This window comes from Saccopteryx bilineata, chromosome 4 (genome assembly GCF_036850765.1).
Source record: "Saccopteryx bilineata isolate mSacBil1 chromosome 4, mSacBil1_pri_phased_curated, whole genome shotgun sequence".
Classification (NCBI taxonomy): Eukaryota; Metazoa; Chordata; class Mammalia; order Chiroptera; family Emballonuridae; genus Saccopteryx; species Saccopteryx bilineata.
This window is the reverse complement of record NC_089493.1, coordinates 261598377-261625554: the sequence shown is the minus strand read 5'-3', so window position 1 is coordinate 261625554 and position 27178 is coordinate 261598377. Positions and strand designations below refer to the sequence as shown.

At 48.2% G+C, this 27178-nt stretch overlaps 2 protein-coding genes across 4 annotated transcripts; one reads left to right on the top strand and one right to left on the bottom strand.

Annotated features, from left to right (window-relative positions):
* Positions 1-58: 58 nt before the first annotated feature.
* Positions 59-9882, top strand: ATP5MF (ATP synthase membrane subunit f). Its single transcript, XM_066274281.1, has 4 exons — positions 59-195; positions 7932-8039; positions 9184-9300; positions 9757-9882. Exons 1-4 carry the CDS (start codon positions 183-185, stop codon positions 9783-9785), a joined length of 267 nt encoding a protein of 88 aa, XP_066130378.1. The 5' UTR covers positions 59-182; the 3' UTR covers positions 9786-9882.
* A 3589-nt stretch (positions 9883-13471) lies between these two features.
* CPSF4 (cleavage and polyadenylation specific factor 4) lies at positions 13472-27147 on the bottom strand. 3 transcript variants are annotated; one of them, XM_066274274.1, is made up of 8 exons: positions 26907-27147; positions 25446-25496; positions 23456-23608; positions 20385-20480; positions 19903-19996; positions 18601-18673; positions 16896-17066; positions 13472-13727 (listed from the first exon to the last, which is right to left on the bottom strand). In XM_066274274.1, exons 1-8 carry the CDS (start codon positions 27007-27009, stop codon positions 13659-13661), a joined length of 810 nt encoding a protein of 269 aa, XP_066130371.1. In that variant the 5' UTR covers positions 27010-27147; the 3' UTR covers positions 13472-13658. The 3 variants fall into 3 exon arrangements, with proteins under 3 accessions (XP_066130371.1, XP_066130372.1, XP_066130373.1); XM_066274275.1 differs by having other exon boundaries at positions 16896-16991; XM_066274276.1 differs by having other exon boundaries at positions 16896-16988.
* Between the last annotated feature and the right edge of the window lie 31 nt (positions 27148-27178).

The window sequence follows — 27178 nt, the reverse complement described above, 5'->3', positions numbered from 1 at the left end:
CCCGCCCGAGGCTCTGCTTTCCAGACGTTGCGCCCTCCATACTGTGGCGCTCCTGCAGCCCCAGTTGAGCATCAGTCGCGACCTGCTTCCCGTGAGCCTCTGCTCTCCGCGACCCTGGAGCGCGTGCGCTCTACCCGGCAGTCCTCGCGCGGCCCCGCAGAGCGGACACCGCGGACTCCAAGATGGCGTCAATCGGTGAGTACCGGGACCCCGTTAGGGCCTGTCAGTTTGGAAGCAGGAGCCGGGGTTCGGGGTTCAGAGACGCACTGGGAGGGTACGGAGCTGCGGAGCCGCCTGTCTTTCGTTTAGGGCCTTCACCGCGATCTCGCCCGAGGCGCGGTGGATCCTTTCCTTTGCTAAGGGTTCTGTGCCGTCCGACCTTTCTCTCCTCTCGGCGCCGCGCCGCCGCGCTGTGGCGGGTGAAGGCGAGGGCAGACGGGCGATGTGCCTTCGGGCTTGGAAATGGCGCCGTCTCGGGACTCCTTCCCTCTCTCCGCTGAGAAGTAGCTGCTCTTGTCCCCGCTGCGACCCAGGCGTTTTGCGCTTGAATCCTACGTGCCGATTGTATCCTTTCCAAAGTTGAAGCTCAGATTAAGCTTCTAGGAGAAGCTTAATGCCTAGGAGGACAGTGTCTGACACAACAAAGGTTAGACGCATGCATGTTATTTGTATGCTGAATAGGCTTTGAGAGGTGAAGTGACCTATTCAAGGTCACAACTAGTGAGGAGGCTCAGCTGGGATTCAGACCTAGGAGTTTGGGGCCTCGTGGTAAACTGAGCTTTTATTTATTTATTTTAGAGGAGAGAGAGAGAGAGAAAGAGAGAGAGAAGGGGGGAGGTGCAGGGAGCATCAACTCCCATATGTGCCTTGACCGGGCAAGCCCAAGGGTTTTTTTAAACTTTTTTTTTCAATTTTTATTTATTCATTTTGGAGAAGAGAGAGAGAGATAGAGAGAGAGAGAGAGAAAGAGAGAAGAGACAGAGAGAGAGAAGGGGGGAGGAGCTGGAAGCATCAACTCCCATATGTGCCTTGACCAGGCAAGCCCAGGGTTTCGAACCAGAGACCTCAGCATTTCCAGGTTGACGCTTTATCCACTGCGCCACCACAGGTCAGGCTAAACTGAGCTTTTAATCACAAGGATGTTTTTAGGTCTAGCAGGTTTTTCGGCGACATGTGTGTTTAAATTTCTACACTCATCGGATTGTACACACTGACTTTTTTATATATAATTATTAATATGGAAACCATGTATAAGTTTTAGATCCTCACAGTAACCTTTTCGAGAAGTTGGTACGGGAAATGTTGATCCTTTAAAATAGGAGAATAACGTTCAGAGATGTGTTGTGATCTGCTAGAGATCACACAGCATGATAAGGGCAGAGTTGATTAACCCATGTGAGTCTTAACCCACTTTCTGTAATTATCTTCTTTTTAATATTCAGGGCTTTAAAAACTTTTTTTTTTTTTTAAATTGAGAGGAGGGGAGGCAGAGACACTCCTGCATGTGCCTGGGACTGGAATGTGCCATGCAAGCTCCCTATGGGGCAATGCTCTGCCCATCTGGGGCTGTTGTTCCTGTTGCTTGGCAACCAAGCTACTGCTAGCCTCTGAGGTGGAGGCCGGTGGATATCATCAGTGCCTGGGGCCAATTTGATAGAACCAATGGAGCCATGACTGTGGGAGGGAAAGGGGGGGGGGAAGCAGATGGTTGCTTCTCCTGTGTGCCTTGACTGGGAATCGAATTAAAATTTTTTATTTATTGATTTTTGAGAGAGAGAAAAGGAGAAAGACAGGCACATTGATCTGTTCCTGTATGTGCCCTGAGGGGTTGGAACCAGCAACCTCTGTGTTTTGTGACCAAGCTCGAAGCAACTGAGCTATCTGGCCAGTGCTAGTTTCTATATTAATCTCACCTTGGAATAATGAAGAGGGGATCAGAAAGATGAGAATGATGCTGTTTTTCCCATCTCTAGAAACAGACATGAGAATGTTTATCCACAGGTGGTTATGTTGTTTATATAAGACATGTGAAAAGGAAGCACTGAGACTTGGCATCTTCTTTAAGCAGAGGGTTGTTGTGAAGAGCACTGTGGACTAAGGATTTAACAACTTAGTACATGTAAGGTCCTTGGAACACTGCCTGGTTTACAGGTGCGGGCTGGTTATCCCAGCTTAACCTCTGATCTTCGGGCATGGTCCTGTCACATCTGGCCCATTCAGTATCAGCTTAGGAAAAGGAATTGGAGTCCAAGTCTCTTAAGTCCTGATGAGCTTGTCAATAATGTCTGTTGCCAGAGCATAAAGCCACTAGTTCATTAGCAAATAAAGTGATAAAAATATGAATTAAGCCTGACCTGTGGTGGTGCAGTGGATAAAGCATCATCAACCTGGAATGCTGAGGTTGCTGGTTCAAAACCCTGGGCTTGCCTGGTCAAGGCACATACAACAAGCAACCAATGAACAACTAAAGCGGAGCAACTATGAGTGATACTCACTCCCCCCATCCCTTATCTCTAAAATCAATAAATACTTTAAAAAATGAATTAAAATCTTTTTTTTTTTTAAACATTTTTTTTAAACTTTTATTTATTTATTCATTTTAGAGAGGAGAGGAGAGAGAGAGAGAGAGAGAGAGAGAGAGAGAGAGAGAGAGAGAGGAGAGACAGAGAGAAGTGGGGAGGAGCTGGAAGCATCAACTCCCATATGTGCCTTGACCAGGCAAGCCCAGGGTTTTGAACCGGCAACCTCAGCATTTCTAGGTCGACGCTTTATCCACTGCACCACCACAGGTCAGGCCTTTAAAAAATGAATTAATAGCAATAGGTGAGAGCAGAGGTTGGCAAACTATAGCCAATAGGCTGAATTTCTGAGGCCTGTTTTTGTCTGTGAGCTAAGGATGATTTTTATGCTTTTAAGAAATTTGTTTCGAATAAAAAAAAATTGTGTTACAGAGGTCTTGTGTGGCCGGCAAAGTCTGAACTCTACTCTCTGGCAATCCCCTGGATTGGGTTTAGCACCCAGACTTTGTATTTCCATGCCTCGTTAGATAAGTGAAAAGTATGCTTCTTGAAGCCATAAAATCAGGTCAGACCTGAGGTCCTTCCACAGTGTTTACTGAAAGTCTGATATGACCAGGAACTGTGTGTGTTTATGCTTCACATAGCTCATAGACAGAAAGACAAATAATAATTCCCATTTACACAGTACCTAAAGCCAAGTACCGAGGTGGGTACTGTTCTTGTCCTTATTTTACAAAGAAGGAAATGGAGGCACAGAGAGGGCAGTACCTTGCCCAAGGGCACACAGCTACAGAGTGGCACAAAACTCTGAATACTGTACTCTGTAGTCTGCTCTGTTACCACTCTCTGTGCTCTGCTGGTGTAAACCAGTGACTGCAGAGGGATGTGCAGCACTGAGGAATAGTGCTGAGGGAGTGTCCACTATGGCTGCCTGGGACGGAGGTCTTTGTCTTCCACTAAGAGAGAAGTTCTTGGAATAAGTGTAGATGTATCTTTAGTGAGTCTGCCTCTTGGAGTTTTGTGATGGTGTTGTACTTGTTCTCCTTAAAACTAATGTGATTTTTTCCCCCTGTGCTTATAAATTTCTTTTCCTTTTTTTTATTTATTCATTTTTAGAGAGGAGAGAGGGAGGGAGGGAGAGAGAGAGAGAGAGAGAGAGAGAAGGGGGGAAGAGCTGGAAGCATCAACTCCCATATGTGCCTTGACCAGGCAAGCCTAGGGTTTCAAACCGGCGGCCTCAGCATTTCCAGGTTGACGCTTTATCCATTGCGCCACCAAAGGTCAGGCATAAATTTCTTAATTTTGGTTAAGGAAACACTCTTGTCTTCATGGTACAGAGATATAAATATGTAGAAAATAAATTTTAAATTGTTGGCTTTTTCCCCCCTTTGATGTGCCAGCGCACCATGTCAGTTCTGGAATGTGGTCATGAGAATGCAGAATGTATTTCCATAGTTTGTATGAATATGAAAAAGATAGCTTCAGTGGGCCCAGAAGTAGCCTTATTTTATTTTTTTTATACCAGCTGTCAAAAATACTTTGATTTAAAATACTGTTTTTCTTCCTGACATGTGGACAGAGACAGACAGAGACAGACAGGAAGGGAGATGAGAAGCATCAGTTCATAGTTGTGGCACCTTAGTTGTTCAATGATTGCTTCTCATATGTGCCTTGATTGAGGAGTCTCCAGCTGAGCCAGTGACCACTTGCTCAAGCCAGCGACCTTGTGCTTCAAAGCCAGCGACCAGGGGCTCATATCTATGATCCTACACTCAAACCAGCAACCTCAGGGTTTCAAACCTGGGTCCTCAGCATTCCAGGTCAATGCTCTGTCTACTGCACCACCACCTGGTCAGGTCATATTGTACTTCTTTTTTTGTTGTTTTGTATTTTTCTGAAGTTGGAAACGGGGAGTCAGTCAGACAGACTCCTGCATGCGCCGGACTGGGATCCACCCGGCATGCCCACCAGGGGGCGATGCTCTGCCCATCTGGGGCATCGCTCTGTTGTAACCAGAGCCATTTAGCGCTGAGGCAAAGGCCATAGAGCCATCCTCAGTGCCCAGGCCAACTTTGCTCCAATGGAGCCTTGGCTGCAGGAAGGGAAGAGAGAGACAGAGAGGAAGGAGAGGGGGAGGAGTGGAGAAGCAGATGGGCACTTCTCCTGTGTGCCCTGGCCGGAAATCGAATCCGGGTCTCCTGCACGCCAGGCCAACACTCTACCACTGAGCCAACCGGCCAGGGCCCATAATTGTATTTCTAAAAGCACTTTAAAATGTTTATTATGGAAGATTTAAAATAAAAAGGAAACAATTATGTAACAAGTGCTTTGTATTCATTACCCAGTATGAACAGTTAACAACATTGTGCTATTCTAGTTCCATCTATACCTTCATCACCACTCCCTACCACAAAGCCATATTTAAAGCCAGAAATGGTTTTAGAATAACATGTTTGCACTTGAAAGAAGGCTTTGAGAGTGTAGGAAAGGTATTACTATGTTCTTATTCAAGAATGTGGTATAGTAATCCATGGACTAAAAGTTTACTAATTCAAATGAAGACAAACCTCGGATCTAAAATTAGCACACACAAGATGAGAGAGAAAGGTATAGGTCATTTTTGGTGGACATTGTTTGATGTCGCGCTTAATGTCATTGACACTAAACTCTCCAACAGAGATTTGGGACATATCTAAAAATTAATTTGAGACTATCTGACATTTCAAAAACTATTACTAAAACTAATTGTTAACTAAACTAATCACAGTTTTCTGTTTGAAAAAGAGCTAAAGGATGAGATTAATCCCTGAAGTCTTTCTTGTATAGTTAAAAGGTTCTAAAGTTTGGTTTAATTTGCTTTTTTTCCTCCACCACTTCCCCCCCTTTAAATGTTTTGCATAGACCTTAATGAGGTTTCAATGATGATAATAACTTTACTATTCTGAGCACTGTTCCAAATGCTTTCATATATTTTCTTATTCAACCCTTGGAATAAACCATTTTACAGATGGGAAATGAGCTCACAGATTACATAGAAAGGAAGTGCTGGCATTTGAGATAGGGCGGGCAGGGAAGGAGGCCTTTTAGGAGATGGCATTTAAGTTCAATAGCCTTGTGATGAACCTGGGGCACTGCAAATGAAAGGCACTTAGGTGGAAATAATTCTGTTGTGTATGAGAAACAGAAAGGGTTTTGGCTCAAGTGTGGTAAGCACAGGAAGGTAAGTGGATATAAGATGGTTGTCTTCTTCAATAGACAGCTCCTGAGATCAGGCTATCATCTGTGGTCAGTGCTGTGTCCTCAGTGCTTGGCGTGCTACCTGACATGCAGTGGGTGCTCCATATTTGTTAGATGAATCTAGGTAGAAGGTTGGCGCAGTTTGTTTGGGACATGCAACATAAAACTGCAACCCTTATTCGATGTATGCAAGTCATAGGTTTATGCCTTCACCTGTCACTTTTGGTCTGTTGTGACATGTACTCAGTCTGGTCCATCAAGGCCAAGGGTCTGGTTCTACAGCAGATTAGAAGAAGGGAGAGAGATGAGAGGCATCAACTCATAGTTGCATCACTTTAGTTGTTCATTGACTGCTTCTCATACGTGCCCTGACTGGGGGTGGGGGGCTCAAGCCAAGCCAGTGACCCCTTGCTTAAGCCAGCAACTTTGGGCTCAAATCAGTGACCTAGTGACCATGGGATCATGTTGATGATGATCAAGCCAGCAACACTGTGCTCAAGCTAGCAATCCTGCGCTGAAGCTGGTGACCTTGGGGTTTCGAATCTGGGACTTCAATGTCCCAGGTTTATGCTCTATCTACTGCACCAGAAGCTGCTGTTAAGCCTTCTGTTTCTTTTTATGGCTTGACAGCCCTTGCCCTTGTTTATGGTTTGGAAGATGTCAAGAACCCTGAGGGATTCCCCTCAGTAGACTCTTGAGGCTAGTCTTTAGGGATCATTAGTATATATTTTCTTGGATCTCCAAAATGGCAAAGAAACCTTGGAGTGATTTGGTCTGGCTCTACATGTGGCTGGTCATCTTTAAGAAGGTACTCTAGTCCTTGTACCCTTGCCCTGAAGAGGAAACCTACTAAGAAGCTTTTTAAAGTTGACCTGTTGGGAAGAACAGTGGGAGGGAGACCATTCCCTCATGAACATCTGGACACTCATAGCTCCAGTCCCCCCCCAGATCCTACCTGGTTCCCCTCTTATTTAGTCTTAAGCCAAGAGATGGGTACAGAATGGCCTCAACTAGGAGCTCTTCCTGTCCAGTCCTCAGACTCTTATTGAAATGTAGTCTGGGACTTTTTGGATCATTTGGAGTGGTTTTTACTGTCATCTGACAACTGTGGTCCTAGGTAGGATGCTTGAGGTAGAAATCAGATTGGCTTCAGGAATATGGGGGCCAGACCTGAGGTTGAGTCCTGCCTCCACTGCCTGCATGCTGTGCACCTTTAGCCAAGGTACCCAACTTTTCTGAGTCACTCCCCTACCCCACCACCTTATAAAATAAAGCAGGGGTTGGGAACCTTTTTGGCTGAGAGAGCCATGAATGCCACATATTTTAAAATGTAATTCCGTGAGAGCCATACAATGACCCGTGTACCTTACGCATTATCCAATAAAAATTTGGTGTTGTCCTGGAGGACAGCTGTGATTGGCTTCAGCCACCCGCAGCCATGAAAATGAGCGGTAGGAAATGAATGGATTGTAATACATGAGAATGTTTAATTTAATTTTTTAATTTTTAAATTATTATTATTATTATTTTTTTTGTATTTTTCTGAAGTTGGAAACGGGGAGGCAGTCAGACAGACTCCCACATGTGCCCGACCTGGATCCACCCGGCATGCCCACCAGGGGGCGATGCTCTGCCCATCTTAAGGTGTGGCTCTGCTGCAATCAGAGCCATTCTAGCGCCTGAGGCAGAGGCCACAGAGCCATCCTTAGCACCTGGATCAACTTTGCTCCAATGGAGCCCCGGCTGCGGGAGGGGAAGAGAGAGACAGAGGAAGGAAAGGGGGAGGGGTGGAGAAGCAGATGGGCGCCTCTCCTGTGTGCCCTGGCCAGGAATCGAACCTGGGACTCCTCCTGCACGCCAGGCCGACGCTCTACCACTGAGCCAACTGGCCAGGGCTGGAAGTCTTTTTTTTTTTTTACATAGCTATGCCCAGCAAGCTATTAAAATCCTGTTTATTACTAAATCTGTCAGTACAGCAGTTCTGCCTTTATATGGACTCTGGCTTAAAGTAGTAATTTGATGTGATATATTTATTCATATTACTTATATCCAGCCTCTACATAGTAATATTATTGAGTGCCCTTTTATTGAGTGGTTGAAATGATGTAGAAAGGTGCTGTTTGTGTTGTTGGGAGATTTTTCAGTGTGTATTTTCTTTTTTCTTTTCCTAATCAGTACCATTGAAGGAGAAGAGACTCATGGATGTCAAACTAGGGGAGCTGCCAAGCTGGATACTGATGCGGGATTTCACCCCTAAAGGCATTGCTGGAGCGTTTCAGAGAGGTCAGAGCCTTATGGACATATGTAAACAAAAGCAAATCTCTGGTTCTTCAGGGTTCTTTTTCCTCTGAGTTAATTTGGGTATTAAAAGGCCTTGTCTCAGACCAGTAAGTTATATAGAGGCTAGGGAGAGTGTTAGCTCTTGAACTTCTGTTTGGTCTTGTTCAAAGACAGGCTAATTTTAGGTAAGAACATGTTTTCTGTTGCTTGGAGTTGGTGCCATTGTCCTTATCTTAGAGAAATGTCCATGAGTATTTCACATAAGACTTCTCTAAGAGGAACATGAGTGAAGCACAGTGGACATCAGTCTAAAGTATAATGCTCATCTTCCTGCCAGGTACAACTTCCACAATCCTGTGGAACCCACATCACGTTCCAAGAATAACGACCCGCATTATCCCATGGGAGTCTGCGTGGTCTCCAGCCTCGTCGCTGCCTCGCCCCCCCCCCCCCCATTTTTCCTTCTAAATTTGGCCTGCCTGTGGCTGTGTGTTGTGTGCCATCTTTCCCCTGCCCTGAGGCCTCTCCTCAGCTTTGCCTCAGATTAGAATACTCTGCCTTTTCCCCACACTTGGTATCAACAGTCCCTGACTTCTCAGTGGAGGTGAATGTGGCCTGTTCATGCTTATAGCTCTCTGCATGAATAATGCTCCTTCATGGCTTCCCTCACTACAGTCGCCTTCTAGGATCATTTCATTCTTTTCTGTCTACTAGGCTGTGAGGCCCAAGAGGGCAGATGTTATTTCCTCACTGATGGGGGCACCTAATAAAGAAAACAAATGAAGTCTTCCTGCTCCCTGAATAGCCCGTATTGAGGGTTGGATTCACAGTCAGAATTAGGGTAAGAGGTACTGGGCTGGAGGTGAGCCTGAGGTAGGATCAAAGGGCAGCAGGCTGAGCCATCTACAAGGTCAAGGCCAAAGAGTGGGGGTAGAATCAAAGTGGGTCTAGCTGGAACGTCTGTGCTCGTGGAGACCCCAAGAATGTAGGGCATTTGTGCTTTTCCCTTTATTAATCCATGAATGTAGGGTCAGTGGCTTAAAGAGCCATACCAGGGCTAGGTCTCTGAATTTAAGCCAGATTTGACTTTACACTGCATGGAGTATTCACAGCAAAGCAGGGCAGTGACTGCCTCTCCTGTTTGCAGGTTATTACCGATACTACAACAAGTATGTCGATGTGAGAAAAGGGAGCGTTGCTGGGATTTCTATGGTGCTGGCAGCTTATGTGCTTTTCAACTACTGCCGTTCTTATAAAGAACTCAGTAAGTGTCCCTCGGGTTACCTTGCCTTCAGTGGGGTTGTGCAGTGCTCTGGAAAAGCATAGCTGGTCCTGGTTCTGAGATCCAAAGGAGCTTGTCCAGTGGTAGATGCAAGAAAGTGTCACTGGTAGCCACTGACTAGGTATCATGACTGTTTCTCATAGCATCCAGGCCCCTGCCAGTTTGTGGCATCTGAGGTGACACTGACTCCAAAGACTAGGCACGTTCTTGGGGGCTGTTTGCCAGAGTGGGTAGTCCTCCTGGGAAGGAAGGGGCTGGCCTGAGGTGCCTGTGTGTCCCTGGGTCAGTGATTCTGCTGAGACATTGGCTAGCAGGTTCTAGGTCATTTCCTAAAAGCAATTCACAGGATGGTTTTACGTGGTTTTAGCCCGATGTTCTCCATCTTGTGCTTCTACTGTGCCTTTTAAGAAACTTACCATTTTGCCTTTCTAACTTCAGAACATGAGCGGCGACGCAAGTACCACTGAAGAGGGCCCAGTGCGGACTCCACATTCCTATGACTGTTGCCCAGCACCTCGGAATCCTTTCGTATTGTAATTATTACCTAATAAATGATGGCTGGTACTGAGTTGCTTCACTGGTTTGGCCCTTTCCCTGTGCTCCAGGAAGTCCCCTTGCACAAGGTGGAATGAGATTGCTTTCCCACTCTCAGGGCCTTCACCCATGAAGCCTTGGTGGGCACCTGCATCACTTTGGGATCTTGTCCCAGCTCACTGCGGGGTGAGGTCATTTAACACTACCCTTTCAAGTGTTTCCCTGCTCTTTGCCTTGTGTGTCCTAAACAATTTTGGCCTTGTTGCTTTTACAGTGAAAAGTAGAAGCCGTGTTTCTGAGAATGTCTTTCCCACTATTGTTTGATATTACTCTGTGTATATGCCTAAGGAACCTCAGTGAAATGTGGGGTGAGGGGAAGCACTCTTCATCAGAGGTCTCTAGTAAACTGACAAAGACCAGAAGTGGTTTCTTGTTAAATACTGCATGGAGTCTAAGGGGAATGAGAGGCTCTGTCCTGTTTATCTCCTAGAAGACCTTAATTTAAATAGATATCATTCAGCATTTAAGGTGAGGGAAGGAGCCTGACCAGGTAGTGGCACAGTGGATAGAGCGTCAGACTGGGATGCGGAGGACCCAGGTTCGAGACCCCGAGGTCACCAGCTTGAGCGCAGGCTCATCGGGTTTCAGCAAAGCTCACCAGCTCGGACCCAAGGTTGCTGGCTTGAGCAAGGGGTTACTCTGTCTGCTGTAGCCTCACAATCAAGGCATATGTAAGAAAGCAATCAATGAACAACTAAGGTGTTGCAATGAAAAACTAATGATTGATGCTTCTCATCTCTCTCCATTCCTGCCTGTCTGTCCCTATCTATCCCTCTCTCTCTCTGGAAAAAAAAAAAAAGATGAGGGAAGGACACCTACTAGGTGACTGTTATAAAGTCCAAGCTTACACTTTTCTATTTGCCAGTAAAAAGGCCTTTCTCTGGCAGCATCTCTGCCCTTCCAGAAGTTTGTTGAAGGGGGACAAGCAGGCACTAGTATCTTTGTGCCAGGTAGCTAGCTAGTACAGCCAGTAGCAAAGATCCTCTCCTTAGCATGGAGTCTCTGATGTAATGAGACAGCTTAAAAAACAAGCTTTAATATAAATTGTTCTTACAGTCTGACCTGTGGTGGCACAGTGCATACAGCATCAACGTGGAGTGCTGAGGCCCCAGGTTCAAAACCCTGGGCTTCTCTGCTCAAGGCACATACAAGAAGCAATCCCATGAACAACTAAAATGAATCAACTATGAGCTGATACTTCTGAAATAGTTAAAATATTGCGCTTTTCAGAGCCTCAGAGAAGGGGAGCTTGGGGAGTAGGGAATCTGTCCTGGACTGAGCCAGCCGAAATAATACTGGCAACCAAGATTCTATTAGAATCTCTGTGCATATACAGTGTCTGTAAAGTCATGGTGCACTTTTGAGCGGTTATAGGAAAGCAACAAAAGACGATAGAAATGTGAAATCTGCAGCAAATAAAAGGAAAACTCTCCCAGTTTCATACCTGTTCAGTGCCGTTCAATGTGGGCTCACACACAGATTTTTTAGGGCTCCTTAGGGCTCCCATATAGCTCTACAGACTCGTCACTGACTGATGGCCTACCAGAATGGGGTTTCTCCACCAAACTGCCGGTTTCCTTCAACTGCTTATCCCACCGAGTAATGTTATTCCTATGTGGTGGCACTTCGTTATAAACGCCCCGATATTCACGTTGCACTTTGGTCATGGATTTGAATGTAGCGAGCCACAAAACACATTGAACTCTTCTCTGTACCGTCCACATCTCGACTGGCATGGCCGTGGGCTGCTCTGCTGTATACACGGTGTTACATCATCTGCGCATGCACACACACTGCCACATCATCCTACAGAATCTGGGAAGGTTTTCCTTTTATTTGGTGCAGATTTCACATTTCTATCATCTTTCGTTGCTTTCCTGTGACTGGTCAAAAGTGCACCATGACTTTTTGTACACACTGCAGTGTAGTTATCATTCAGGGGTGAAAAACAAAGCCGTTTTAACAATGTTGCCTACGCTTAGCTGTTGTACAGCCTTTTTCTTTCCTGCCCAGAGAAGTTGTTTGCCTCTCAAATTGTTGGTGTGGTACATTTCTTTAGGACCAATTAAAACATAACTTTAGGATAATATATTTGGCTGACTCTTAGGTCATTGTAGTATCTCATGTACAGGAAAATGTTAAAGTTACATAAAGTGAGTTCAGACCAATAAAATCACAGGAAATACTACTTGAATTCCATTACTTTTGTAAGTTGCTTGCTATTAAAAAGGGTCAAGAAGGCCCTGGCCGGTTGGTTCAGCGGTAGAGTGTCGGCCTGGCGTGCTGGGGACCCGGGTTCGATTCCTGGCCAGGGCACATTGGAGAAGCGCCCATTTGCTTCTCCACCCCCCTTCCTCTCTCTCTTTCTCTTCCCCTCCCGCAGCCAAGGCTCCATTGGAGCAAAGATGGCCCGGGCGCTGGGGATGGCTCCTTGGCCTCTGCCCCAGGCGCTAGAGTGGCTCTGGTCGAGGCAGAGTGACGCCCCGGAGGGGCAGAGCATTGCCCCCTGGTGGGCAGAGCGTCACCCCCTGGTGGGCGTGCCGGGTGGATCCCAGTCGGGCGCATGCAGGAGTTTGTCTGTCTCTCCCCGTTTCCAGCTTCAGAAAAATACACACACAAAAAAAGGGTCAAGAGGTCAGGTTGCCTACCAGCCCATGCACTATTCTGACACTTTCCCCAGGAGGAAAACATGTATGAAGGTCAAGGTGGAGGCATGGCTACAGGAAATTGTTAGGGATGACATTCATGTGTTTGCTCTCTCTGCCTTATGCCTCAGTCTGGTTTTAAATTTTTTTTTGTACTGGCGAATGGTGGTATACAGTGTGGGATAGTGTCATAACCAATTTGACAGTTTATTAATCACAAAATTAACAATAAATCTCTAGCTTTTTAAAAAAAGAATTGTTCTTATACTTGAACTTGGATAGGCCCCTTGCCCAGCAGGTTCCAGGTGATGGTTTCACATTTCCAGGCTCAGGGTCGTCTCCATAGGCCAAAGGTGTCTGAGTGACAGTACAGACGTTTGAAGGGGCAGGAGGTAGGTGCACAAGTGGACTGCTTCATCTATTTAAAGGGCGGCCTGCAGCTCCAACTTTAAGTATAAACACTGTCAAGCATGTACCCCAAGAAAACAAGCCCAGAGGAAAAATACCCTCACACTTGAGAGCCCAGCACCCCTCCTCTCAATTGCTGCCACCTTGGTTCAGGACCAGGCTGAGGCAACAAGCCCACTTGAGTTCGCCCTGAAGGGCTGCCTCATTCAAATCACATTGATAGGCACAGCTTCTGAATTCAGCAGGACATGGAGGAAACAGGCATGACCTAGCTGCAGTTTTAATGATCCACCAGTCTCTGGGGTCACCAAGAACTGGTGCTTAATGAGGCCCGAGGGGAATGGCTGTCTTTCATACAGAACTGCTTAGCACAAGCGCTTCCCCACTTCCCTCTTCTGAGGTCAGTATTCAGGAAGTCCAGACAGATGTTGATGCCTAGACAAACATGATGTTGACTTGAGGGACAGAACTGGAGTACATGTCCCCCCCTTTTTAAAGAAATTGCAGCAAAATGATAGGGAAACTGAAAGACAATCCCTCAGACTGGTAAACCCCAGTATGCTTGCCTGCCAGCTCCAGCCAGAGTTGCACCAACACTGGCATTGAACAGTTAAATGCACACTCCCAAAGAAGGCCCAGAGTGGTCCCCAAAAGGGGTCTCCTTGGGCTGCTCTGAGCTGTCTCCAGCTGTTGTCACTGTCCACTGAGAAAGGCCAAGTGCCCTTTGGTGCATCTGTTGGCGTAGTGTCCTTTTTCACCACACTGGGAACAGCAGGAAAGGAAGGAGAAGAAACAAACAAAAACAGTTTTCAAATGTAGTTTTCAACTAAGGCAGCACCTACCAAATACCACGTTGGGAATGGGGACGCTGAAATTCTCAATGGTGTATATTTTCATTCAAACACAAAGGAAAAGGAGCTACAGAAGCTACAGAATGTACAGTAGTACAGTAACTGCAGCCAACAACTTATCAGATGGGAAGAGACCCCTGCAGCCAGAAGATGCTGAGAGCACTCCTTCAGCCAGCTGGACACATGGCGCCTGCCCCCAGAAGGGCTCTCATGGTGGGTGGCAGGGTGAAGAGAAGCTCCGGCATCAGAGCTCCCCTACCTGTCCAGGTAGCTATCTCCTCTGTATGGCTAACCAGTCACTTACCTCTGAGGCACCATTCTGGGACTCCCTGGAGATGGGTGGGAACAAGGAGAGAGAGAAGCCACCAGGATCCTCCCTAATGCAGGGAGGGATTCATTGCTGTGGACACTAAGTGTGGGCTGCACCCAGATTTTCATTCCTGGTTCTTGCTCATCTGCCTAAGCTACCTCTGGGGACAGGTTTCAGTCACAGGAGCAGAGGAAGGGTACAATGGTTAGGCTTGGGAGAACAGACCCAGTAAAGCCACCTAAAAAATCTAGCACTAACCCTGATTTGTCCCAGCTCTAGTCCCTGCTTTAACTTCCCTTCATTCAATCTTGAATTCTAAGAAAGGAAGTGAATGGCAGTCTCAAGGAACAGCAGGGTCCAGAGGTGGTAGGGGTACCCACTCTGCACTAACTCAGTGCCCACCCAGTCCCTACACTTCCGCAGCCTGAAGTGCGGGCTCTACTTGGTCAGCATGACCCAGAACTCTTCCCTGCTCTATTCTTGAGACTGCTGTTTTCATGTCTGTCTTAATTTGTATGTGTGACTTGTGTGGACCAGTGGCCTGTGTATCTGCCAGTTAGTCCTTCGGCTGATGTGGTAAGAGGGAGGGACTATGTGGGCCCATTCATAGTACTTGGCATATCCATTGGTCTTCACAGCTGGGGAGTCCAGGATAGCTGTGAAGTCCACAAGGCAACCTCGTGGGAATTACCCGTGAAGCACCCTGGTAAGAAGAGGTTGGCAGGTCCCACCCCAGCTTTCTAAGTTTCCAGGAGTTAGAAGAGCTTGCTTCATAGGAACCCTGCTGAAGAGTCCTGCAGGGAGGCAGGATGACAGCTGTGCTGCTTCAGGACACCTGCTTCCTCACTGTACTTGAGAACTGACTGGTCGGAAGCTGCTCTGCACAGAGCAGGCATGCCCTTCACTTCAGCACACATCCCCCTCTGTACTCTTCCTCACCTGCTATGGCTCGGGCTCAGAAATCCGAGGCCTTCCCTGAATCCATGTGCATTTTTAACATTAGTGTCTTTGGGCACCAGCCTTCTCCCCTGAGAACAGCATCACTGATTCCTCAGCACAGCTGGCACAGAACAGGGGCTCAGTGAGTGTCTGATGGCCATGGGAAGTGCCCAGTGGACTGGCTTTGCTATAAACATTTTAAATATATGCCTTTTGACTTAGACCTTATACTTGCAGGCATGGATGCTACTGACATCATCAGACAACAGCTCACAAATATCTTAAGTATCACATTCAGCACTATTTTTAGCTGCAAAAATTATAACTTAATTGTCTACCAACAGAGAACTGGTAAAGTAAATTATGGTTATATTATACAGTCACTGGAAAAGATGAGATTTACATGTACTGATAAATATCTATAATATATTGTAAAAAAACAGTATAGAACATTAGACCTATTAGGGGCCTGTTTATATTAAAATACATACTCTCCTTGTGCTTGCGTGAATAAAAGTTTAGAAGGGAAGTTCTCCAAGTGGTGGGGTTCCCCCTTAGGGGGTTTTGCAGCGTAAAGGGGTACTGAAACCAAAAGACATGAGAAAAGGACACACTGCATAAAGAGGGAGTAAAGGACAACACTCACTTTGTATCCTAAGCACTTAGTTCTTTTAAAAAAGTATGTACTAATTTCGTATTTCTTCTGTCAATCCCCAGCCTGAAGTCTATGAAGTCCAGTTCTATTATTGGTTGTTTCTACTGACTCATTTGGTGATGCTTGTTTCTGTGTTTTGTGATTTTTGATAGTGAACTCATTCTTTGGACCTCTAGCTGTGGGAATTCTGTGACCTGGGTTGAGAATAAATCCCTCAAACAGCCAGGTGCCAGGAGTCCATCTGAGTCTGTTTTAGATTAGAACACTATATTTTTGGCTCTCACCAAGGTCATGAATACAGGACCCAACTCATGGAAGAACCTGCTGATGACTATAAACTCTCAAGGGACTACCTCTACCCCTTTTCATCCAGATCCAAGAATGACACACAAGTTTCCTAGTGGGTTTTTCCTGGCCCTGGCTATTGGCTCAGTGGACAGAGTGTTGGCCTGGCGTATGGACATCCTGTTGATTCCCAGGGCATACAAGAGAAACAACCAAACAACCATCTGCTTCTCTTCCCCTCCCTCTTCTCCTTCTTTTCCTCTTCCCCTCCCGCAGCAAGTGAGTGACCCCGGTTGCTGAAGATAGCTAGGTTGGTCTGAGCATGTCAGCCTCAGATGCTAAAAATAACGTGGTTGATTAGAGCATCAGCCCCAGATGGGGGTTGCTGGGTAGATCCCAGTAGGGGTGCATGCAGGAGTCTATCTCCCCTCCTCTCACTTAAAAAAATAGTTTACTTTCCTGAGTGTCCTATTTTGTGTATGTGTGTGTGTGTGTGGGGGGGGGGGGGGTGAGAAGGGTATTCCGATTTCTCTGTGCAGGCCTAAAGCTTTGAACCTTTCCCGTGAATGTGCCCCACGGAATCTGAGGACAAACAGAGGCTTCAGGGCTCATTCTTGTCTCTGGATTTGTGCCTCTACTTTGTTCCTAGACTGAGAAATTTCCCTCCTTTTTCTGCAAGTACACTCCATTCAGTGAAGTGTGTGTTTGATTGTTTACCTGACCTTGGTGTGTTGTGGAAGAAAATAGGATGGCCTCTAGCCCACCACATGGCCCACTTTCACAACCAGAAAAAAGAAAGACTTTCATTTTTCAAAATTAACCGTTTGGGGAATGAGGGAACGGCCACTGATTGTGAAGATCCCTCACCGCCCCCCCCTCTCATGACTCACCTTGTAACAGGTGACCTGCTCCAATGGCCTGGGTCCCCGGTTGCCTGCACTGCTGTTTTGACTCTGCATGACCCCGATGACCTGTGGGGCTCTCTGCTGATTGGGAGAAGAGTTCTGACTCGTTAACTGGATCAAGGAGGACGACCTTTGTAATGGCGGATTGTTACTTTGCTGGAAAGAGTTATACAACACGGTTTTACTGCGGAAAACACGTGCACGCAGACTACCAATGGGGATAGGAAAAAAGAGGGCGGGACTGCTCCCGCATGACCAGCAGGAAGAAGGGCTTCTGTGGTGCCCTGATCAAGAGAGCAGGCAGAAAAGAAACATCTGGTGATAATGGCAGGAGCTGCTGCCCGAAAAATACCATGCAGACACACAGAAACGAAAAATAAAAGTAGAAAACAAAACAAAGAGACAAGGAGGTCTCTGGGGCAGTGGGGCGAGGGCATGAGCAGGCCTTACTTTTGTTTCTGAGGTTCTAGCTTCAGGTCAGGATGAACGCTTGGTTCAGCCAGATGTTTAGCAGCCTACACGGCGAGCAACAGTCACAGAAAAACAGTTGGAGGCGGACATGCTGACCTGCGGTCTAGGGGCTAAGAGGGCCCTCCACTAGGGAGTCGTGTGAGCAAGGGGGACTGGGGCTTCTGGGGTGGGGACTGGACAGCCAGGCCACTACCCAGCCAGTGGTTTCTGGCTCTGGCCTCCATAAATGTAGGAACCCCGAGCTAGGAATCCCCAGGTTGTCATGGCTACACCCATACCCAGGAATTCCCAGCTTGGCTGACAGGGAATTCTATCTGATCTGCTCCAGAACCTCCTGAGGGTGAAGGTCAGTATAGTAAGAGCGGACATTTCTTGTCTGTTCAGCCTCAAGCACTGAGGAGGGCCTACTGGGGCTTTGGCAACAAGTTCAGAGTCCAGCCAGGGAAGAGGTAAGGCAGGTTTATTCCGCCTGGTGAGACCCTGCCCAGCATACCAGCTAGCCCTGCCTCTGGGCTCCCAAACCCATACTCCAATAACCAATCCAGGGTGCCCTCGATTTTGCGGGGCAGGGGAATGCTGCGGAGTCCCATTTTTCCATGGCAGTTCCCCCTTTCCTCCTGCTTGAGGGGAATCAACCGACTGCTGGGTTGTAGGATCCTTGTCTAGAAAACCAGAGCAGCTGGTCCCTCAACCTTTTATTTCCAGCTATTCCTGCAGTTGGGAATATCCACACAGCGTGATCACAGCACTGGCCAGAGAACAGTCTTAGTTCTGCTCCCAGATCTGCTCCTGCCCAGCTGTGGCACGTCAGTCAAGCCCCTTCCTCTACAAGTGTCAGCTTCTCCATTTGTAAAGGAAAGGGTCTGAACCAGAAGCAAGCGCGGCAGACATGTGGCGCTCATGCCGCCTTCCACTATGGCTCCTGAGGCGGGCTCAGGGAAGTACTGCTGGGGCGCCAAGGGAAGAGAAACCCAGCGGTGTTTGGCTCCAGCAGACAGCCCTCCACCTCTAGAGGCAGATACAAACCACTCTGCTCTCTGATTTTTCTGCTGGAACTCAGGGTGACTCCCTTCCTGTCCTGCCTCCTCCTGAGCCCTCACAAGGTCTCCAGCTGGGTCTACGCCAGACCATGCACTGATGTGGCATTGAGTTCTCTGCTGCAAGGGCATTGCCAGGGCTGGCAGTGCCATAGGGCCGAGGAGGGGCCAGGACACGGTACCTTTGTCGGAGGCTGCGTCTGCTGTGGCAGCGGGGGTTGCTCGGTGGTTCCCATTGGCAGTTCAAATCGAGGGCTGGTCACCAACAGTCAGAGGAGGTGAGAACAAGAGAAGAAGAGATGAAAGAGGTGCTAGGCCAGGTGGTGTTCTCAAAATCTGGCCCAGGGAATATCATGGCCAGTCTCCCCAAACACAGAACATAAACCACCAGGACAGAGGGTGGGTGTTGATCTCAGTTCTGCCCCTGAGGTTACAGGACGGTAACAGCAGGTGGGATGGTCAGAAGTCACAAGCCTACTCCATGAGGGGCTCTGAGCACAGGAACCCCTTCCAATGTACACCCTTCCCTACAGGGTAACTCAGATGCCAGACCTTTTTTGACAACACAGACTCCCTGGAGGACATGCCTGCCTGACCCACAAGCAGGAACCCCTGGGCTACCTACAAGCTCTTGAGTTCCACTGAGTAGGCCATCTGCCCACCATGTGGCAGCAACCAGGACACTGTGCTCTGGTAAAAGTACAGGCAGTGCAGATGGAGGCAGCACAGGAGGGAAGACTGCTCCATGGTTCCAGTGTCACCCTATCTCCTCAACCACCCAAAGTGACAGGTTTAATGAGGCCCAGGAGAGGAGCACTGCTTCACTGGGCAAGGACCTGACTTTGGAGGCCTACAGACCTGCCTCCATTGACCCTGGCCAGTGGCTGAACTGCCTCAGTGTTCTCATGTGTCAAACAGGACATTCTCTTTCACACTTGTGAGAGTTACATGAACTGGTGTATATGAAATCCCAAGCTCAGTATCTCCATATAGAAGGTCCTGACACTGTAGTTCACTTCCTAACCTAAAGGCCCTAAATAACATGCAAGACTAGCTCTGGCTCGGTGGCTGGGTTGGTTAAAGCTTCGCCCTGAAGCACAGAGGTTGCTGGTTCAATCCCTAGTCAGGGTACATACAAGAACAGATTGACATCTCTCTCTCTCTCTCTCTCTCTCTCAAATCAATTAAAATAAAATATGCAAGGCTATGTGTGCTTGAGTTTTTCCAAAGCACAGGGCCCATAGCTTTCATCAGATTTCCTGATGGCTGTGCCCAATAAAGGTTAAGTGCTGGTCTAGGGAGAGAGAAATGCCTCCAGGCTCAGGAAGCATTACAGGTCCATCCCCAACCCCATACCCCTGCCCCAGGCACTGGGCCAATACCACCCAGTGACCAAAGCCCAACTGAACCCAGGAAAGAGGTAGAGGGCAGCAGGGTCTGTGGCAGGAGTGTTGTGGGAGTTGGAATAGACGTTAGCTACTCACTGCATGAATTTACACGAGGGTCCCTCTGGGCAGAATCCCACGAGGTAATTCACACAGATGACTCTCCGCGTGTGCCGGTGCCTACACAGGGGACCTGTGGAGCCAAGTGTCAGGTCACTCAGACCATCCCCTCTTTAGGGGATGCCCTTGTGTCCCTCTGCCAGTCAGGCCCTGCCCAGACCACTGTCTGGAGAGCAGAGAGCAAGACCAGAGCTTCAAGCTTCAAATGCTGGCTCTACCTGTTATTCATTGGGGACGGTAGGCAGGACACACAACCTTTCAAATACTAGTGTTATAAAAAACGCAGGTGAGTATGCAGCCCACACAGGGGCTTTGGGAGGGTCAAGTAAGCTGACGATGTAAAAAGCCTCACTAGACCTCAAATGCCTAATGCCATGTTTTAGCAGGACAGGTAGAGAAGGTCATGTGGGCAGAGGGAGGACAGGCCTCTTGCCAGGGGGCATAGCCACTCGGACACCTACCATGCTTGCAGAAGCCACGGTCGTACCAAGGGCAGTCCTTGATCTTGGACTCGGGGTCGATGTGCAGGAAGGGGCACTCCTTGTTGCTGCATTCCCCTGCAGGGAAACCCAGACATGCGTCCACCCAGGACAGCTCTCCCTGGGAGGGCTGAACCCAGACCCACCTCAGCTTCCCAAGGGCAGAGCCCACTATGTGGCAAAGGGGGCCAGGTGGTTCTGATGCCTGTTCCCGGCCTGATGAAACTGAGACCCAGGAGAGTGCCTCGGAACCTCAGTCTGCTGACCTGCACATACGCTGTGATGGTCCTCCCCTCGTCTGTCCATGCTGCCATGAAGTCAATGACACTGACAGAGCTGGGCACAGGACACACACTCATCAAATAACCCATGCCTCCACCCTTTACCCAAAGACAGCCCCAGGCAGGGGCCTGTCCACATATACAAGTGTACCAGTTGAGGCCAGGAAATTACTGTTCTCTCCTGATCAGCTTTTCACATGACTAGCTGGGATGGGGGAAGGTCTGAGGAGTCTACCTTTTAGGACAAATGTAGGGAAGATTTGGGAATGCAAGGCTGGGTCCCTGGGGTAGAAAGCAATGATGCCGTTGTGAGAGGAGCTGTCTTAGGAGCAATCCGCCTAGCTGCCACCAGCATCTTCACCCAGCTACGGCTCAGCCACCTCTACACTTGCCCTTCCTTGCCGTTCTACATTCCACATGAAAGGCCACTCTGAGAAAATGCAAACTCCTTCCCAGACTCGTAAGTCCCTGTGTGGTCTAGCCCACCCCTCCCCAGTCTCTTTCTCCCCTCCAGCCACACTGGCCTCCGAACTGTTCCAAGAGAGTCCTCTGCCAGGGCTGGCCCCTGCTTAGCCCTCAGATCCCAGCTCAGGTCTCACCTCCTCAGAGGCCTAATCATTCTACTTAAAGGAGGTTTCCCATGGGGTTCCACCACTGTTTGTTTCCTTCAGAGGACTCGTCATGCACAGCTCTCTTCTTTGTCTCCCTGGCATATCAGGTGCCTCTTTCCCTGAGCCACTAGAGCAAAAGCACCATGGGGCAGGGAATGGACCTGTCTTCTTCTTTCATCAGTCTCTTCAGGGCCTAGAAGAGGGACCCTCACCCATGTCACAGGTGACAGGAGCTGCAGATGATATGTCTGTACCAGGTCAAGCTCTGCAGGGGAATGGCAGGCAAGGATTTGTCACAGAGATGCGGGGTTGGGGGAGGCTGGGCTCAGGGCCATCAGCAGAGAAGTAGGGAACCCAGACCAGCCTGCAGAGGCACCTTTAAGAGTTGACCCACGAGGGCTGGCTCCTGCCTTAGCGGCTATATGGGCGAAGGCTCCCATGGAGAAGCCACTGTTTCATCCCAGTGCTGGTTCCAGTGCTGCTGGGAAGGGGAAGCGAGGAAGCGAGGCAACTGGAAAGCCAGAGTCCTATTTTCTATCTATTTGTGCTTTTGCTCTTCAGCTTGCTCTACCTCTACAAAAAAAAAAAAAAAAAAAAACGCCACATTTCTAGTAAGCCAGCAGGCTAAGCCTGTTGGGCTGCTAAAATAATTAAACCTCCTCTGACAGTAGTGCTTTGAAAGTGTGCAGTCGGTCCAGTAGCACTCCTTGGCCCACCACAAAAAGTAAAGCAGGCTTCCAGCCTCCCACTGGGCCTCTGCACAGGTCTTGGGGCCAGTGGGACTGGAGACAGCTGGCCCTCATCCTGACCAACAAGGCTTTTTCCTGGTCAGCCTCGCTCAGAGAAGAAAGCCAAGAGATTCTAGTTCCATGAGAGTACAACAGCTTGGTTCAGCCCCGTGCCAGCCCCACTGCTCTCAGCCTGTCCCCGCTTCTCCATGCAGTTCACTCAGGACAGCTTAGGCCACATGTTCTCTAAGCGGGGATCAAGGTGACCTCAGTTTCAAGGTGAAGAGTAGGGCTCTCTGCTACCAGAATACAGCCCACCAAACTTGCCATTCTTTCTTTCTTTTTTTCTTTAAGTGAGAGGAGGGGAGACAGAGAGACAAGACTCCGGCATGCACCCTGACCAGGATTCACCCCGCAAGCCTCTTATAGAACAATGCTCTGCCCATCATGGCTGTTGCTTGGCAACCCAATGGAGCTATTTTTAGTGCCTGAGGTGGAGGATCCAGGGTGCCATCCTCAGCACCTGGGGCCAACTCACTGGAACTAACTGAATCATGGCTGCAGGAGGGGAGGAGAGAGAGAGAGAGAAAATGAGAGAAGGGGGAGGGATGAAGAAGCAAACGGTCACTACTTCTCCTGTGTGCCCTGGCCAGGAATCAAACCTGGGAACCTCCACACACCAGGCTGATGCTCTACCACTGGGCAAACTGTCCAGGACCCAAATTTACTATTCTTAAGGGATATTTAGGGTAGATAAGCTACTACATGGGATTACATGCCCAGAGAGAAGGAAACCAACTCTGGCCCAAGGGGCAATCAGTTGCCACACAGTAAGAAGAAGCTGATTTAAGGGAAAGGGTTGACTTGAGTAGAAACAATGCCTCCAGCCAGCTGCACTGTTCACCCACCCACCAGGAAACCCTCATCAGCCTCAAATTCCCAAAGTACTTGAAAGTGCTAAAAAAACCAGAAGCACTATAGCCCTGGCCAGTTAACTCAGTTGGTTAGAGCACTGTCCTAAAACACCAAGATTGTGGGTTCGATCCCTAGTCAGGGCACATATGGGAAGCAAACAATGAATGCACTAAGTTGAACAACAAATGAATGCTTCTCTCTCTCTCTTTCCCTCCTGTCTCTCTAAAATCAAACAATTAGAAAACAAACAAACCAAGAGGAGTACTACAGAGACATAGGAATTATTAGAGAATAACCATGACTTTCCATGACTAACAGGCCAGCTAAGGTTGGAGGGTAATGCCTTAGGCTTCATCTGAAGATGGAAGGATGAGAGATGGTAGATACCGTGGGTGCCTGAGCAACTGCTTAACATCTCTGGGTCTTGGTTCTCAGTGGAGCCTCCCCAAGGCTACTGATGTTGGGGGGATTTGGGGAGAGGGAGGGGTCTGACCACACACCTTACCGAACTGCCTTACCAAACTTCGAGTAGAAGTAGCACTCAGGCATCTTGGTCATGTCATACTCATGCAGGAACTCGCACTGGTCCCCCTTCTTGCATAGCCCTCGTAGCCAGTGTTTGCAAACCACTGTCTTCTCGCCACTAATGTGGCGAAATGGGCACATGCCCCCTGCAGAGGAAGAGAGAGATGTGGCCCTGAGCCCAGGGCACTGGGCCTGGGGGGACCAAGGTGCCTTCTCCCTATACCTCCATAAAGCACCCAAGAGCAGCATTTCCCAGAAGTGGTGGCTGCCCCTGGCAGAAGATAATGTGATTTTAGGCAGTATATGGGCACACATTTTAAGTCTAAGTTTAGATAGTGACATATCTTATTTTAATGTGTTTTAGTAAAATCTAACTAAAACATCATAATTTCACTATAAGATGGAGGCTTGACAAGCCCAATGGCGGTGTGGGAGAGGGGTGAGTTTATTTATTTATACTGCTCACAAAAATTGGGGGATATTTCAAAAGGAATATGAAGCTATAAAATATCCCCTAATTTTTGTGAGCAGTGTACTTAAAAAAGAATAGTTCCAGTGATACACAGACATAGCAAAAATTATAGGGAGAGTAAAATAAAGACTAGGGTTTGGGAAACACAGCCCTAAAAGGCAGGGAAGGTAAAGAGGAACACAAGAGCAGAAACCTGGATTCTAGTCGGGCCCCATCTTTAGTTAAAAGTGCCTACTTAGCTTCCAATAACGAAGAAAGAAGATCTGCTACAAAACTGAAGAAATGCATTGTACATAAACTGGGGGAGGTCTGCCTTCTGTAGCAGGACCTAAGTGATCATCCATACAGACGGGACAGAGCCATACTCTGGGAAAGCAACATTTAGTGGCCTGGTGGGACTACTGGGAAGGCCCAACCAGAATGAAGTTGTGACTGAAAAGACCTAGACCAGCCCTGTCCAAGAGTTTCTGCAATGATGGGGATGTTCTATACTTATGCTGTCCAATATGGCAGCCAGCGGCCACAGGTGGCCAGTAAACATTTGAAATATGACTAGTATGATTGAAAAACTGTATTTTAAATTTTATTTAATTTTAATTGATTTAAATTTGAATAACCATTTGTGCCTAGTGGCTATTAGTTAAATGCGTTAGTTAACAAAGAGATAGTCATAGTGTATATGTTAAGGACAGCTTGCTAATAGATGATGGCAGGTCAGAAAGGCAGAATTACTGAACAAGGCCACGGGAATGAGCCCAGGAGCCCAGGGGCAATGATACTCCAATTACATAGCTAGAGGTCGTTGACCTGGTGGACCTACCTAGCAGGTCTATCATTTCAGTGCTGAATGACTGAATTATAGAACCAAAACTTGCCAAAATCAGCCACTAAAACCAAACTTGCTCTAATTCTATGCTCCCTATTTAAGCTTGTGATTAAAATTTACTTTCTACAAATATTCAGAACGAAAGCTGGCTAGACCTATATATAATATTTAAGGTCAGACCCAACTAATACTTATGAATAGTTTGGCTCATGCCACCTCTTTGGGGGCCTGGTTGGTACGAACAAGACTCCAGGAGACAGACTATTGTGGGTTTTTTTTTGTTTTCTGATGAGAAGACACAGAGGACAGTGAGCCTGTGTAGACTGTAGAATCACAAAAGCCTGGGTTCAGACACTGGGCTTAGCCACTCACTAACTCTGTGACCTTGAGAAAGTTCCCAAACATCTCAGTGGTAGGAGCTTCTGTTCAGGTCACAGGCCAGCTTGTGGCCACAGGGAAAGTGAGGTGAGAAGGTTGATTCTGAGCCAGGTTCAGTCCTGTGTTTTAAGTTTCAGGCAGAATATCCCATCATCTTCCTAGCCTATCCAAGCCACAGTTTCATCCACAGACTGTTAGTCTGGAGAAAGCAATGTAAGCCAGAGACCTGATAACCTACAATTCTGCTAGGGGGCACAGTGGTCGAAGGTACCTCAGGAGGAGCATCAAGGAACCAGGGGTCTCTTACCTTTGCCACAGGCAGCTTTCAAAAAGAATTCACAGACAGCAGCCCCCGACTCTGTAGAAAGGAGAAAAGTAGAGGGGTGAAACAAAACAAGGTGTGATTGCTACTGGTAACATCTGAAGACAGGGAGAAGAAACCCTTCTGGCCTTTGACCTATAAAGGGTTCATGATACAGTAAACAGACTGGCCAAAAAAACGCACAGCCAGACAAAGCAAGAAAAAGGTCGCTAATCTCAGTCATTCACTGCAAAATGAGACATATATGTTGAGACCAGTCATTACTATGGGCTTTCTGAAAGTCTCCTATAATAAAGATAATTTCGAGGGGTTAGGAGTGAGTGGGGGAAGGAAGGATGGATGGAGCACAAGATCAAGGCAACTAATTACTTAGTGCTCAGACCTTCCAGAGGGCTAATTCCCGGACACTTTAATGTGAGGCAGAGGGAGGGAATGATCTCACAGGAAACACATGTGAAGAGGGACTCTAAGGAGGGACAGGCTCCAGAGAGGCTATTAGGGAGAGGAGCATAAATGAAGAGACAGAGCAGAACTGCACTTAATATGCAGCTCCAACACAATTATTAAAGGAGCAGTCTTTTGCTTGTACAGATGCAGCTGGTTCAGATGAGGGGAGCAAGAAAATCCAGGCTGAGTGTGTGCTGTGGAAGTCAGTGGGCTCCGGACGGGCTGTTCCAAGGAGCCCAGTAATTCACCAGCCACGGCTACCAGAATAAACCTTTTGGTTTCACAGTGTTTTCTCTCAGAAGCATGCATTTCAGAATTGCTGAAAACCCACAGACAGCATCTATGAAGGCCTCTGTCGTGCCCCTGCTTGCTAACTTTCAAGGCCTTCCTCAGTCTATGGGGAGCTAGGAGATTTTGCTAGGACGGACTTAAAGCAGTGGAACTGGTAATCCTGGGGGTGTCACTTGTTTGCAAAAAGTCTGAAAAGGGAGCTCAAGCATCTGCCTGGGTGTAAGAAAGACCCAGAGTTAGAGTCCAGAAAACAAGTGAGGGATAGGCTCCCAGAAGTGTGAGTCGTAGGCGAAGAAGGGAGCTGGAAGGTCTAACTGGGGACTTCTTCCGCAGAGAGAGGTGGTCCTTCCCTCAGTCAGACCCCTCCAACGGCCCAATTTTGATGAAAGCAAGAAGAGGGAGATCGCATCGGGGAGCTGGAGGTGGGGGAGTTATATAGTACTTTTCTGTAGTACTATGTACTGCAGAAGTGTGTGGGGAGTGTGTGGGGCTGGGGGCAGTAATTCTAATCCAGGGTACCTGCCTTCATTCAATAATTATCTGAACAGCAGGACATGGTCTTGTCCTGAAGACTGTCTTAAACTAGCCCCAGGGGGTCAAAGATCCGAAGAAAGTAGGCTCCTGAGTCCGAGTCTCAGGACCGAGGGGGAGGGTCCCGGGTCCGAGTCGTCTGCGCCCCTTGCCCGCCGGCCCCAGCCCCATGCTCACTGTCCATGCCGGGGAAGGGCAGCGGCTGCGCCCCGAGCTGCTGCTCCACCGCGATCTCCAAGTCGAACTTGATGTGGTCCACGCTGGCGATGATTTCCTGCATGGCGGCTGCGGCGGCAGCGGCCCACCGGCCGGCTACTCCTCCGTACCAAGCCGCCTTCACACCTCTACCCCCACTGACCGCCGCACACGGTTCCCTCCGCCTCGCCTAACCTGGCCGCCACCGCCACCGCCACCGCCGCCTCCCAAGGTATGCCGGGAGCTCCCGGAGC

What these genes read in the sequence shown, in the direction of transcription:
- ATP5MF (XM_066274281.1), top strand. An exon ending in TGCTGGAGCGTTTCAGAGAG is followed by an intron (nt 8,040 to 9,183) that starts GTCAGAGCCTTA and finishes TCCTGTTTGCAG; the next exon opens with GTTATTACCGATACTACAAC. An exon ending in CCGTTCTTATAAAGAACTCA is followed by an intron (nt 9,301 to 9,756) that starts GTAAGTGTCCCT and finishes TTCTAACTTCAG; the next exon opens with AACATGAGCGGCGACGCAAG.
- CPSF4 (XM_066274274.1), bottom strand. Translation starts at nt 27,009, where the DNA reads ATGCAGGAAATCATCGCCAGCGTGGACCACATCAAGTTCGACTTGGAG. An exon ending in GCCCTTCCCCGGCATGGACA is followed by an intron (nt 25,497 to 26,906) that starts GTGAGCATGGGG and finishes TCCTTTCTACAG; the next exon opens with AGTCGGGGGCTGCTGTCTGT. An exon ending in GAAAGCTGCCTGTGGCAAAG is followed by an intron (nt 23,609 to 25,445) that starts GTAAGAGACCCC and finishes CTTCCTCTGCAG; the next exon opens with GGGGCATGTGCCCATTTCGC.